The sequence below is a fragment of the Girardinichthys multiradiatus genome, chromosome 12 (genome assembly GCF_021462225.1).
Source record: "Girardinichthys multiradiatus isolate DD_20200921_A chromosome 12, DD_fGirMul_XY1, whole genome shotgun sequence".
Taxonomy (NCBI): Eukaryota; Metazoa; Chordata; class Actinopteri; order Cyprinodontiformes; family Goodeidae; genus Girardinichthys; species Girardinichthys multiradiatus.
In genome coordinates, this window is record NC_061805.1 from 45,996,109 (window position 1) to 46,011,973 (window position 15,865).

At 40.1% G+C, this 15,865-nt stretch overlaps 1 protein-coding gene across 3 annotated transcripts in view; it reads left to right on the forward strand.

Moving 5' to 3' along the window:
• The window catches only part of dapk1 (death-associated protein kinase 1), a 98,815-nt gene that overhangs the window by 28,835 nt on the left and 54,115 nt on the right, over positions 1-15,865 (forward strand). For all 3 annotated transcript variants that reach the window (XM_047381302.1, XM_047381304.1, XM_047381303.1), the window contains exons 3-4: positions 9,761-9,982; positions 15,095-15,233. In XM_047381302.1, the coding sequence (XP_047237258.1) occupies positions 9,761-9,982; positions 15,095-15,233 (361 nt within the window). The remainder of the gene's footprint in view (positions 1-9,760; positions 9,983-15,094; positions 15,234-15,865) is intronic.

Sequence of the window (15,865 nt, forward strand, 5' to 3'; positions counted from 1 at the left end):
ACCTTGATAGACACAAACAAACTTCTCCTCTTCTCCCCAAAAGCTGCTTTCCTGTCTTCCCTCCCTCTTCCAGCTGCTTTGGAGAAACAAGTAGGCCAAAAGTGGAAACCCTTGTCTGCCCTTCGAGATCAACAAAGGCAGCCAAGCAATTTGATCCTTCAGAATTTCTGAGGTTTTACTCTGGGTGGACGAAGAGAGCTGCTTTTGAAAACAGCCTCCCTGCTTCTGTTTGTCAGTGATTCCCAGGAAGGGGGTTTTCTCCAGTGCCTCTTCATTATTTCTGCCCCATCCACCACTGTGCTTCTCCCAGCACATCCCAGAAGAATGATAAGGATTTCCTTCATAGCCTCAGCTGGGAAGGACACATAAGAGTTCTGGCATGAAACAGTAGTATGGTCCATTATCTCTTATTGAAGTTGTGGAAAGAAAACTGCCAATCATGTTTGATTGTCATGGCAGCATTTGGTTTTATTTTCCGTCCACTCCTTCAGCGAGGAGAGAGAGCTCATTTGAACTGTTGCCATTTCCCTTGTTTTTATGTGTGCAGCTGCTGCTGTTAATGAAGGGTGGGCTCGATTCTTCCTCTTTATGTGCTTCCAGGAGGGTGGGCTATGGGGGACAAAAAGCATGACTTTAATTTTAACAGGCAGTTTTACATACTTAATTTTACTTCCAAGACTTTTCTGGAAAATCACTCAAACTCACCTTAAGTTTAGTTTATCACCTATAGAATCACATGTCATGGTCAGTTTTTCTGTTTGTTTTGCCCTTCTGTTGTAAATCCGTGTTTATTCAAGCTATCGTTCATAAAATGAGCTTCCACTTGCAGGTGCCTGTTGTGACTGTTGTAAGGTAACTGATCTGAGTCCTTTTGGCTTCATCCATTCGTCTTTTTCTTGTTTTTTCATCAAATTCCTTCTTTAATGATGTTTACTTGTATCCTGAACGGCTTCAGCTAAACATCTGAGTCCAGTGTGAAAACACTGCATATTTTACAGGAAAATTCATTAGTGTGTCAGATGGAAACTAAATGACTTCCAATAGCTTCGTGTTGGATTTGGACCCAGCCCTGTTGTACATAAATCTTGTATCACAGTTGTGAAACTTGTAAACACTGTGCTTTAGTGAGTGTGAATCATCCCCAATATGTTGCCAAACATGAGGGAAGATGTGGTCAGCGTTAAGCTTCCCTGGAGCAATGTTTTTAAGACTGATTCTGACATGCAAATCTAGCGGCTGTATCAGAGAAGAGGCTAATAAATTAACATTACGTAATGCTCGCTGAATGGCATTCATTCAGTGGCAGGTAGGGACATGGTTTGTGTTTTAAGTGCTTTTGAAGAGGTGTTGGTTGGGCGAATTGGCTTAATTAAGGTCTGAGAGCACTTTTGAAATGCCACAGAAAACCTCCAAATGTCAGCTCTGATTCTTTTTCTTTTTGTACAGAGACCTGTTTTTGTTATATGGGATATTTGTTCCTATTTCAGACACATGTTGGCGTTGGGTCAGATGTTACATACTGGGGGCTGCTCTGTGGAGCAGTCATTAGCAAGAAAAACATGAGTTCAAATGCCTGCCATTGATTGCGGCACTTGCATGTTTTCTCCGGGTATTCCAGCTTCAGTCCAGTATAAAAACATGCGTGTAAGTTTACTGTTTTTCTGCCGGCACCAACTCTCAGATAACCCTACAAGAATTGAATGGGTCTAGAAAATACATGAGTTCTAAGATAGAAGTTGATAGAAGTTACTGTAAATATTGAAAACTTGCAGAGCAGACTGTTGTGACAGTTTTCTGATCTCCAAGAAGCATTGAATAGCATTGAAGATACACTGCTCAAAAAAATAAAGGGAACACTTAAACAACACAATATAACTCCAAGTAAATCAAACTTCTGTGAAATCAAACTGTCCACTTAGGAAGCAACACTGATTGACAATCAATTTATCATGCTGTGGTGCAAATGGAATAGAGAACAGGGGGAAATCTTTGGTGATTAGCAAGACACACTCAATAAAGGAGTGGTTCTGCAGGTGGGGACCTCAGACCACTTCTCAGTATCTATGCTTTCTGGCTGATGTTTTGGTCACTTTTGAATGTTGGTGGTGCTTTCACACTCGTGGTAGCATGAGACGGACTCTACAACCCACACAAGTGGCTCAGGTAGTGCAGCTCATCCAGGATGGCACATCAATGTGAGCTGTGGCAAGAAGGTTTGCTGTGTCTGTCAGCGAAGTGTCCAGAGTCTGGAGGCACTACCAGGAGACAGGCCAGTACACCAGGAAACGTGGAGGAGGCCGTAGGAGGGCAACAACCCAGCAGCAGGACCGCTACCTCCACCTTTGTGCAAGGAGGAACAGGAGGAGCACTGCCAGAGCCCTGCAAAATGACCTCCAGCAGGCCACAAATGTGCATGTGTCTGCACAAACGGTTAGAAACCGACTCTGTGAAGATGGTATGAGGGCCCGACGTCCACGAATGGGGGTTGTGCTCACAGCCCAACACCGTGCAGGACGCTTGGCATTTGCCAGAGAACACCAGGATTGGCAAATTCACCACTGGCATCCTGTGCTCTTCACAGATGAAAACAGGTTCACTCTGAGCACATGTGACAGACGTGACAGAGTCTGGAGACACCGTGGAGAGCGATCTGCTGCCTGCAACGTCCTTCAGCATGACCGGTTTGGCAGTGGGTCAGTAATGGTGTGGGGTGGCATTTCTTTGGAGGGCCACACGGCCCTCCATGTGCTCGCCAGAGGTAGCTTGACTACCATTAGGTACCGAGATGAGATCCTCAGACCCCTTGTGAGACCATATACTGGTGCGTTTGGCCCTGTGGTCCTCCTAATGCAGGACAATGCTAGACCTCATGTGGCTGGAGTGTGTCAGCAGTTCCTGCAAGATGAAGACATTGAAGCTATGGACTGGCCCGCCCGTTCCCCAGACCTGAATCCGATTGAGCACATCTGGGACATCATGTCTCGCTCCATCCACCAACGTCACGTTGCACCACAGACTGTCCAGGAGTTGGCGGATGCTTTAGTCCAGGTCTGGGAGGAGATCCCTCAGGAGACCATTCATCGTCTCATCAGGAGCATGCCCAGGCGTTGTAGGGAGGTAATACGTGGAGGCCACACACAATACTGAGCCTCATTTTGACTTGTTTTAAGGACATTACATCAAAGTTGGATCAGCCTGTAGTGTGTTTTTCCACTTTAATTTTGTGTGTGACTCCAAATCCAGGCCTCCATTGGTTAATAAATTTGATTTACATTGATGATTTTTGTGTGATTTTGTTGTCAGCACATTCAACTTTGTACAGAACAAAGTATTCAATAAGAATATTTCATTCATTCAGATCTACGGTGTTATTTGAGTGTTCCCTTTATTTTTTTGAGCAGTGTATTTCTTCTAGTCTTCCTGCCTGAGATAGCATTAGCTATGTATACAAGGAACCGAAGCAGGCTGTGTGAGAGCGCAGTCACCATAAAGAGGCTTTTACTACCATTTTAAAATAACAAAACAATTACAGGGTCTGCACTTTAAAATTGTTCACGTTAAACTTTGAATGTCTTTAGCATCTTGGAGATTAGCGCTGTTAGCACAGCTAGCATTATTAAAGTCTCTAAGTGTATTCTTAAGAGAATATAGAGCCACACCTTGACTTAGAGATTTTCAAAATCCTCCCATCATTTCCAAATACAACATGTTCCATGACAGAAAGGTTAAAATCTATAAAGGATCAGACAGAACAATTTTCCTGAACAGCTTTCCTGTTATCTGCTCTAAGTCTCCCTCTTTGTCTCGTAGGGTGAATGAACCGCAGACATATCCTAACATATCGTAGAAAATGCCATTTAAATAGCTTCTTAGATCTCTGTGCTTCCCCTGACACCTTGCTGCTACCAAAAATAGCTAAACTTGAGTCGTCTTCACTCTGTAGCAACGCCTAGACTGAAGGATGTTTGTGTTTCGGGATGGGGTCTTTCATGCTCAGTAAAAGATTAGATTTTTGAGTTTACAACTGACTCTTTGGCACTCCAGCTGAAAATCAGCTGGTTCTGGTCACTGGCTGGTTTTTCTGAGCTGCACTAACAGGTTCACTGGGAAGAAAAATGACAGGATGTCATCGGACATACACAGATGGTGTATGATATTGAACATAAACACAGTTATGTGCTCTTCGTCCTTTGGAAATGTTCTACACTAGGTCCCACAACTTGTCAGATGACATATTTCTTCTGCATGAACGTTACGCTTTGGAAAGTTTTTGGAGGATAACCCAGACAGCTGTTTGCTTTTATTGCAGTTCCTGTTTGTTCCCAGGTGGTAACATGTCAGCCTAAGCTAGCTGCTTAGCACACAATTGACCTTTTTAGCTGCTGACCTTCCAGTTGTCTTTTTGTTCCCCTGCATGTCTGCACACCAGAATAATTCAGGTGTGATTTGCAAATCTAAGTCTGCGAAATATAAACAATGCTTGGTGGTGCAGCCAAACAATTTTAACCACAAGTTCACCAGGATATTTGCAACTTTTTATATTGTCTTGTCCAGAGAGCTCTTTATAGGTTTGGGAGTTCTGGGGTTTTAGTAATTGGATATCAGAGTAGTGGAGCTGCGTTTGTAAGTAAATGTATTATATTACAAAGAAAGTGCATGAACAAAAGGCCTCTACACCCTTGTCTCTGAAAGAAGCAGATCAGACCCAGATGTCTGTACATATCTGCACAGAGGCCTGAGTGACAGAGTCTGCAACAACAATGGGCCGAAGCCACACTGAATGGGGGTGGACGTGTTATTAGCATGAGAAAGCCTTCATCCTCAGCTCCCTCTTCTTCCTCACATTATCTGCTGCGTGTATCTGGCTCAGCCACAGGATAAGTCACTTCCTTAAAAGACCATCATTCCTTTCAGCTTGTTGGGATGTCAGATTATTTTATTACCAGTTTTGTAGATTATATCGCATCAAGCTACATGTATATAACTTTTATTTCTTCAGCTATGAATACTACAGATCCAGTGCATTTAATTCAGTTTGATCTGTTTTTTGTTTCTTAGGTCTTTAAAGCAACTGAAACATTTTTTTATTACTTTTTCTTCCTTGATACTAAAACTGCAAAATTACATTTTCTTTCACAGAGGAATTGAAGAGTTGAAGAATTGTTTTAATAATGACGTGAAAGTTCTTTACATAATAAATAAAATAATTAACAGCCCTGGTCATCAGCTGCACAAGATAGTAAGGCAGCAAAAGACCACTACAGGAGAGCATTGCTCCCCACTGCAGTCACCATCTATAATTACTGCTTTAAGAAACTGGCATAGTTTGACTTACTACTAGTTTGAATTTTAAGGTCTTGAATTGAAGTGAACAGAACTGATTTGATTTGAAAAGAAAATCGCAACTGGCAACTACTGTACAGAATTCAGCTTGCATTTCTTTAGTGTGGAGTAGGGGTGCACCAATTGCAGCTTTCTGGTCGATCACCTATTACCGGTCTTTAAAAAGTTTTTTTTTTAAATAAATGACAGTGTCAGGTATTGTAAGGTCACAATACTCCTTCAATGTTCCAATTTTATTTTATTGAAAAGCATTGAACAATACCTGTGGCACAAACAAACGTGTTCTAACTGCACATGAGGCAGTGCTCTCAAATATAAGTGAAACTTTTAGAGCATTGCAGTTCCTTTGGTCTTTCATTTTCACATTTTAAAAAGAAACAAAACTTGCACAATATGTGAGACAAGGTCAGTGAATAAGACCGGTTTCACATGTAAGTATCGGCCGATCACCGTTCTCCCAAAATTAAAGGAATCTGGATCGATTGAGTGGTGCAACCCTAGTGTGGAGTGCTTCCAGTTAATATATTGGGTTTTTTGTGGTGCTTAAAGCAGGGAATAAAAACACTTGTGTGCTTTCACATATTAATAATGGCAATGATTGCCTGAGCCTGACTTCTTCTTCTTGCAGCTACATCAACCTAAATCTGAGGTGGATGGATATGTGTGCCATTAAACCCCTAGTGTTTACCGCTGCAGTATATCGAGTCTTTTAAGTAGTCATTTAACTTTATTTAACAGATACAGTAGGACAGGGTTAGAGTTGCAAGTCATCACGTTCTTCTCTTACAATGTTGTATTTCACATATTTCTCCTCATACTATGCTGTCGGTGAGACTGCAAATCTGTTTCTGTCATGATCTTCCTAGTTAAATTAGTAGCCCTCCTGTTTCCATTTTCCATCAAAGGTCCTCTGCAGTTGACAGTTTTCCAGCCAGAGGATTATATCTACTCATCACATTATCTCTGGTGAGGAAGACATGCGTATAGCTGAACTGCTTCCTAATAACCAGGCCTCGGTTGACAGTGTAGTGCTCTCGCTTTATTCTGGCAGAGGAAGGTTTTGCCAGATGAGCTGCAGTGTTATAATTTTTGTGATCATGTTGCTGTGGAAAATCCGAAAAAAATGATACAGACTGTGACAGTGTCTCTCATTTTCTCTCACCCCTTACTCCCTTGTTCTCTTCCTCCCTCCGTGGGTGTTTGGTACACTAAGTGCTTCATGATTGCTCGGGCTGTGAGGAGGCACAGTCGGCGGAGGCATCAACAGCCCTCAGCCAAATGTCCTCGCTTCCCCAAGTGGTTTCTCTGGCAGTGTTTTGGTCGAGCGACAACACAGTCAGTGCTGTCCTGTTAAGATGAAGGATTCGACAACAATGCTGCAACGTGACAACAGAATTTCCATAACAGCCCCTGTGTTGCTCATATGTAGGTTGTTAGCAATGCTGAAATGTCAGGTGGACCCACGTTATATTTGTCTGCGTATACATTAGGGCTGCACAATATATCCTGAATATATCGTTATTCATATCGCAAAGGACTATTTGGAGCATGATAAATGTTTGCTAATCTGTTTCAAGTGTTATGAACTTGCATTTTACATGCTAATGTAATATTTAGCTAGTTGGAAATAGTCTCAGGGAAGCAGATGTTCACAAATGACCTTGCCCAAAATGCAAAAGGTCACAGAGTCATGTAAACACAGATAAGAAACAGTGGTAAGAAGAAAATATTGTAATTTTTTACCAATATTATCGTTGTTGCAAGATTTTCCAGTAATGTGTAAATTTTTTGTTAATCCATCTAACTGAGTTCTTGTATGTCTGCAGCCTTTAATCAGTGCAAATTATTAACTTGTGCAAAGACGATACAAATAGGAAATGTCATGGAGCCCAGAAAATTGTAAAGGAAATGTAATTTATAAAAAGAAAATATAATAAAGCTAATATCAACTACACAGTTTGTTGTTGTGTTAAAATAATTACTTCAAAGTATTTCAGAATGTGAAATGCTTTTAATCCCTTTTTGCAGACTTTGCACATGAAAATAGTTTTCTTCTTTAAAAAATGGCTGTAGAAACTGTGGCCACACACCTCACTGGTAACCAACATAAAATCATACATACAGTATTAATAGCTGAGTTCCAGCAAGGCCTCCGATTATTTGAAAATATCCTGATTTGATTTGGACATCCACGTTTTAAATATATATTTTCTATTTGTGGTTTATTTTAAAACTAGCTTGTGTGGTCATGAAAAGAAAGTTCACCATAAAATAAAAAATCTTCAAAAGTGACTGTTTTTTGATTAGAAAAGCTATTAACTTATTTTAAGAAGTTAATAAGTATGTCAACTGGTAGCTGGTATTCTAAAGAACCCTCAGCCTACATAAGTTTATTGTTAAACACCTAACAGGTATGACACGTTTCAGACTTAACTCAGGGAAACCTTCCTTACCACAGATTTGCTGATGCTGTCAGTAATTAGCTGCTTGGCTTTGGTGCATTTAAGGTCAGGCCCGAAATGGGATTGTTTGGGTACTGGGTCAACTGGTCTAACCAAATAAACTGACTGCAGTTGTCAACTGAGCTACTGGTATAACCCTATTTGTTTTGTTAAAATCTTCTGGTGGGAAGAAGGACTTACGCTACATGCTAAATACTTTATAAAGTAAAGCATTAAGGTTTGACATGTGCAAGGACAGATTTAAGTTTTTATGTATAAAGCGTCAAATGTTAACCATTTAAATATTAGATTAAACTGTATTTAGATGTTGTAATATAGTTACGTTTTGTGCATAGTTGTGCATTTGGATTCTAGAAACCCCTGCATGTTTGTCTGCTGTTTTTACATGTTGCTGAGATGTTTTTATTAATGAGCTTACATTCAGCTGTAAGCTGTTCATACAGAGTCTTGGAGAGGACAAGGGTGACTTTTTGCATCCTACTCCACAGGCATGCGTGAATGTTCTTTTGTTCTACTGCAAATGTAGATTAACTTGGTTGACTATGAGCAAATGTATGAACTGCAACCCTGGGACTTTAAAGATTTTTGACATGCAACATGAGAATCATTTTCACTGGTTTACCTGAAGTTAATCCTGATGTTCATCTGAATTCATATTGATGTTGTGGTTTAGACATAAGTGCAATCTCTGAATCCAGACGGTGTGTACCATCATTCATCAGCCAGTTGTTCATTAAATCTGTTTCTGATCAACACTTTCAGTGCCTCATTTTTCCTCCCACTCGTATATCTGTGGGAAGCACCCTGCAACTCACATAAATACAGCAGTGCTGTTTTCCATTTGTTCTTATTATGCTTTTCTAGAGCGTTTAAAACAGCCTGGGAGTGTCTAATTGCTGAGTCTCCTAACAACTGATTAATTAGTGTGCTGCATTACTCGTTAAACAAGTGGAATCCCAGCATATGTTTTGCCCTATCCTGTGTAAAAACTGCGGTCGTTATGATTTTACCTTGTTGCTTTCTGTTCTTTGTTTGGTGTTTTTGAAATTGGTTTATCCAAGCAATTCCCTTTTCTCTTGTTTTTAAAGCTAAAATACATAGAATAAAGTTATTTTATTGATCTTTGGAGCAATTTGTTCGGTTTTCTTTTTCACTGTCAGCCTCTTACACCTGAATGCAGTTTAACACAATTTCAATTCAGTTCAGTTTTATTTACGGTATATAGCGCCAATACACAACACATGTCGTCTCAAGGCACAAAGTCAATTCAGTCGATTCATACAGATTTCAAGTCAGCTGCATACATTGCAATTATTCCTAACAATCAAACTGTGCAGTCAGATTCAGTTTATTATTTAAATTAGTTTACAAGTATTTCTATCTAAGGAAACCCAGCAGATTGCATCGAGTCAGAGATTTGTAGCATTCACTCCTCCTGCATGAGCATATAGAGACAGTGGACAGTCACGTGCATTGACTTTACCGCCATCCCTCATACTGAGCATGCATGTAGCGACAATGGAGAGGAAAAACTCCCTTTTAACAGGAAGAAACCTCCAGCAGAACCAGAACCAGGCTCAGTGTGAGCGGCCTTCTGCCACGACCGACTGGGGGTTTGAGAGAACAGAGCAGAGACACAAAGAGAACAAAGAAGCACTGATCCAGGAGTACTTTCTATGGGAAAGGAAAATAAAACGTTAATAGTAGTAGCTCCTTTTAGAAGCTTCATCTAGGAGAGAAAGACAACTAAGCAGATGAACTCTGAGTTTTCAAGTCTAGAGTATGAAAGAGTAGTATGAGAATGTAGCAGAGAGGGTGAAAGTGGTCATTATGTCCTCGAGCAGCCTAACCCTATAGTAGCATAACTACAGAGATAGCTCAGGATAACCTAAGCCACTCTAACTATAAGCTTTATCAAAAAGGAAAGTTTTAACATTTTTCTTTCTCATCAACAGCGGTCAGTTTGCCGTGGTCAGAAGATGTCGACACAGGAGAACAGGTGTGGATTACGCCGCCAAATTTATCAAAAAGCGACGCAACAAGTCGAGTCGACGTGGCGTGTCAAGGGAAGACATCGAGCGAGAGGTGAACATCCTGAAGGAGATCCAGCACCCAAACATCATCACCCTGCATGAAGTCTTTGAGAGCAAGCCTGAGGTCATCCTGATCCTGGAACTGTGAGTAGCTTGTCCTCATTCATCTGCTTCTTAAATCACTACTAATCCTTTATTTGTTTCTCTCATACCAAATTCTTTGAAATGTAGATATCCGATTTGCTCTGGAAGTGTTCAGTTTATTCTAAATACTTAAACCAATCTCAAAATAAAGCAATTTCTCTTTCAATCAGCAACACCTTACAACAGGTAAAAAAAACATTGAAAACATCACCAGTTCACTAAATAAATATTGCTCTACAGCTGCCATTGATGTGACATTTTCACCAGATGTGAAGTCAGTCAATGAAGTTATGTGCAATAAAATGGAGTGAGATAGGGAGAAAGTTTTAAATACTTGAAGGAAGCCAGTTGCAGAAAGGCATGGAAAGTAATGACACCCACTAAACTCTATCAGGACTTACAAAAAAATCCTGACAAATTAATACCCTCTGGTTCCGTCTGAACTGATGGCCTGTGCTTCTTTAGCCTTTCCTCTATTGCTTTTGTTATTTTTTTGAAAGTAGGCAAACAGGAAGTGGGGTGAAGGGTGGGGGAAGTCTTATAGCAGAGGTCCCCGGGGTCGGGATTTGAACCTGGGATGGCTGCATCAAGGACTGAAGCCTCCATACACGCTCCACCGCTATGCCACGGTCCACCGCCCGTGCTTCCTGTTTTTTGCCCGTGCTTCCTGTGGCATTTGTACACATCGTTTGTGTTACATGGTAATGTGTTTTTGGTCAATTTTTCTTTCAAATCAGATTTATTCTCAATTCATGTTCTCGGTGCAGCTCATTTGAGGGAAATCCTCTCAAGCAGCTCTGGTATGAAAGTTTAGCAGAGGAAATAAATATACAAAATGGAAAATATGATAGAAGTATGAATGTGAAGCAGAAAACATTTGACATTTAATAAATATACGTATGTACAGTATGACATATAAACGCTGAATGGGATTTGAGGCTTCAGTGTCTCAACCAGATTTTCATTATTGTCAAGTTGACATTTACATCCGTGCTAGAACCGGTTCCCTGGCAGAACATTGCACGTTCCACAGAAATTCAATCCAGAATTTTAAGGGCTCTGATTGGTGGATTTTTTTTCACCTTGGAAAAACTAAACATATGAACTTAAGTGAAGTTTTGTTATGCTCAAATATTTCCTTTTTTTTTTTTTTTTTCTGTTAGAGATGATTATCAAACGGGAGAGTCTTTCCAGTTAGGTTTTCTTTGAGAAACTACATGATCATTCAGATGTTGACTAATTCCAACTAATTCCAAACAAAATTCAAACATACAAAATAATTTGAGTAGTTTTCTTTTTATCCTAAACGAAAAGAACATGCTTCCTTAATGGGGAGAGGGAATTTGAATCCAGAAATTGTTCAGAGAACAAGCTGTTTGTTGATGCACTTACAAACCAAAGAAGTGGCAGTTTTTATAGGCTGAGTGGAACTTGGTATTTACTTGGCTCAATGTGTAAAACTATGTAGAATGTCAATATGTCCGATCAGAAATTATAACTAGTTTTATCGTTTGAGTGATTTAGGTAAAAAATGTTGACCTTGGCTGTGATCTGTTAGAAGTGCTATGTGGTTTGAGGCTACTTTGTTCCAAACACCAGTTAGACCAGTTCAACTAGCCCACATGCCACTTCAAAGACTGTGGTAATCAGCTATGTTGCTCCACAAGTATTCAGCTGACACGCTTCTTTGGAAAAGGTTGTTCCTAAAAGCCGAAAACGGTACGCTTCAGTCACTGAGTCACCTCACAGGCAGCAGTAATAAGGCAGCCTGAAATACCAGCGCAGCTGTAAAACACGCAGCCGAAACCATCCAGTACAAGAACTTTTTATTAAATAATAGTAATTCATTTTAAAATCTTTAAGTAACACAAACTAAGGAGAAATGTTTAAATAATGTGATGGCTAAAATCAGAATCAGGTTCATTTTCTACACACACACACACACACACACACACACACACATACACACACACACACACACACACACACACACACACACACACACACACACACACAACGTTTTTACAAAAAAGAAAGACGTGGTTGAATTGTGCAAATATGCAGCGCATCGGTTGATCTGGGCACTCAGACTGTTGTGTTCATCAGAGAAACAGCCTGGGGACAGAAACTGTCTCTGTGGCAGCTGGTTTTAGCAGACAGCGCTCTGTATCGCCACCTGAAGGTAAAAGTCTGAACAGTTTGTCTCCAGGATGTGTTGGGTCTGCAGAGATGTTAGCTGCCCTTTTTCTGACCCTAGGCCTGTATAAGTGCTGCAGCCCTGATTATTTGTTGCAGTCTGGACCTGTTCTGTTTTGTGGATGAGCCAAACCACAATGAGATGGACGAAGACAGGACAGACTGAATGATGGCAGTGGAGAAGATGACCAGAAGCTTCTGTGAAAGGTTGTACCTCTTAAGATGCTTCAGGAAGTACAGTCCCTGTTGGGCCTTCTTCCGAGCATTGTCTATGTGTGAGAGGACCATCTCAGGTCCCGAGAAAGGGTGGTTCCTTGCAACCCGAAGTGATCCACAGTCGACAGTGTGGTTGAGGTTGGTGATTGGAGGCAGTGTGGGGCATGTCCACTGGAAGTCTCCCATCATCTCCACTGTCTTGAACACCAGTGGACAAGCTGATCTGGATGCAGACTCATCACTGTCCTGGATCAGACCATTAACAGTGGTGTCATCTGTGAACCAGAGGAGTTTCACAGACTGGTCCGCTGAGGTGCAGTCATTTGTGTAGAAAGAAGAGGAGTGGGGAGAGAACACACCCCAGGTGGGGCACCGGTGCTAATGGTTCTCCTGCAGGAGAAGATACTCCCTAATCTCACCTGCTGCTGCTGGTCAGTCAGGAAGCTGGTGATTCACTTACAGATTTCATTTCCCTACAAAAAAATCTGACGATTTTATTTGTTTAATTAAGATATGGCATGCTTAGTTTATTGTTGAGCAGGTTTAAAATTCGCAACATAATCTTTCTGTTATGTTTTATTTTTATGAATAATATTTCTTTGGCCGGCGTGTACTTTTGACTTGATTATTTCGGTCCATTTGACAAAAGGTTTGGACCACAAAGGACTCAGATCTGGTGACTGCAGTGAACTCAATGTCATGTTGGATAAACCATCATGAGTTGGTTTGAGCTCTGTGACTTTACCCTGCTGGAGGTAGCTGGGTTCACTGGTCATAAAATAATGTATTTAATGGACTCTAGCATCTAAATGTCGCGGCTGAAGATGGAACGCATTGCATATAAAGTCTGCTAGTCGTCAATACATTTGCCAGTAGGAGGGACTTTCATTGTCCCATATGCCCATAGCTTATATAGATCTATGTTTCGAAAGTACTAAAGCTCTAGGAAAGTAGAGGGGGATCATAATGATGGAAAACCGAAGAATTAAGGAAATGTAGATCATTCGTGGTTATCGTCTTCGTAATATTCAACAGCAGGATTTATTTTTCACAATGTCATCTCCTCTCTCTCCATATAGAGTTTCCTTCTCAATAAAGGTAACCAACATCCTAAAACTGACCACATATCTAGGCAGAATGCTTCCTCCCTGTCTCTGAAACCCCGCTTGAACAAACCCTGAAACAGGCGAAGGGAGCGTGTTCATGCTGGAGGAGTTGCAACAGACCTCAGCTGGTGGGGTGTGGTCTTCTGGAAAGCTTTGAGGGAACTGTGCATGTGTGTGTGATTAGTTTATGTTTTCTGTTTTTACTACAAAGTAGAAACAAGATTAATTTATGTGCCGTAACATCTAAAAAGTTTTAAATAATTCTTAAATCATAAGAATAACAGCTAAATGGCTACTAATTTTGAGCTTTTGGGTTTGTGTATGTTTCTAAGTGTGGAAGTGTGATGAGCACATTTTAATTAGTTATCTGCTCTCTTTCTCACCACTGCATTCTGTTTCTCGGTCCCCTCGCTACAAGCTTACCCTCGTGTCATCAGGATACAGTAACCCTGATGAATGCTCTGCCTTCATCATTTCCTTATCCTCACGTCTCCCACTGCTACCGTTATCACTCTGAATATCAATAATTAAGTTAGATGTCCTGAGCCCTGCCATTGGTTTATTAACTGATCCTCTGGTTAGAAATAGAATTGTTTAGGTGTGATTATAGTTGTGGAGATACTAAATGGTCACTTATTAGTGAAGTTTTGCAGGAATTTAATCAGATTTAAAATGGATTAATTTGGGGATTTAAATATCATTCTGAAGTTTAATTTGAACCTTTTTCTTATGCTTTTTTTAATCAAGATCATGATTTGACCCATTATTTCACTGATTTATTTAAACAAAAATCAACAATGAGAGGACTGAATATTTAAAGTTTGTATTATTATGAGAATAAAAAAACTATTTGAGATGTTTACCAGCCTTCAGAGCCTGAAGTCTGAAATTTAATTTTCCAGATTTAGTTGATGATGAAGAACCCTTTTAACTAATGTCTTGTCTAAAACATCCATCCTTCAGTCCATTACTCCATCTGTTCATCCATACAGCCATGTTTTCACCATCCATCCATCCATCCATCTGTTTTATCCATCCATCCATTAGTTTGTCCATCCATTCATCTGATTGTGCATCCATCCATCCTTCCATCCGTTTGTGCGTCTGTCTGTCTGATTAATTTGTTTTTCCTTTCTGCCTTCCTCCATCCCCCTCTCCCTACCTCTGAATGACTGACTGACATTTCAAATTTCTACTTTAAAAATTGCATAAAAAGGATTGAGAAGTTGGGAAATTTGAGTCAGAAAGATGTGGCATAAAAATGTGTTAGAAAACAGATTTAAAATCTTACCCAAATGCTTGGTTTCTCCTCTTTTTTTTAAATTGTATGTCTTAGTAGCTGTCTCCTTGAGGTTTCCGGCTCGGAAAAACTCTCCGAGCTGTTTTTTATTGAAGAGTTATCATTTAAACATGACATTGAAGTTTACTGTGAGGAGAATTCAGTTCATTCCCACTTTGAATGTGTTAAATCAGTCAGTTCAATAATCTTAGCTCTGTTAATCAGGGATTTGTAGCTTGCTCTGATCTTAGAGATTTCTGTGCTTCATCCTTTCCCCTCATCACTCTCTTCTTCTCTGGTTTTATCCTCTAACAGTGTTGCTGGCGGTGAGCTCTTTGACTTTCTGGCAGAAAAGGAGTCTTTGAGCGAAGAGGAGGCCACTCAGTTCCTCAAGCAGATCCTGGATGGAGTCCTCTACCTGCACTCTAAACAAATCGCTCACTTTGACCTTAAGGTACTGCCACAATTAAATATCTCAGCTTCTGGTGCACTTTAAGCAAGAGTAATCTGTTTCACTATATAAACAGTACTTGCATTGTACAAATTCTCCTTCAGTGCCTCTATTTGTTGTTGTTCCATGACTCTAACTATGATTGAGTTATGTTTTCACTTTTTTTAAAGTTTTAATTTTTTTTTAAATGTAAATCACAAGAGAAACAACTCCCTTTAATCAGTGTTTTATAGCTATAGATAAGCTTATCTTGCTTTTAAATATGTAGTTTTCAGCTCCATTTAGCGGTTCTATCGTCCTGTACTTAGTCTGCAAAAATAAAAATGTCAATTTATTTTTTATATAGTTCATCCTTTGTAAAACTCCTAGTTGACAATCAATTCAATTCAGTTTCAATTCAGTTTATTTATATAGCGCCAATTCACAACACACGTTGTCTCAAGGCTCTTCACAACAGTCAGGTTCATACATTCCTATTAATCCTAATCATTGAACAGTGCAGTCAGATTCAGTTATTTATTCAAATTGGATAAAAAGTTTTTCTATCTAAGGAAACCCAGCAGATTGCATCCAGTCAGTGACTTGCAGCATTCACTCCTCCTGGATGAGCATGTAGAGACAGTGGACAGTCACTG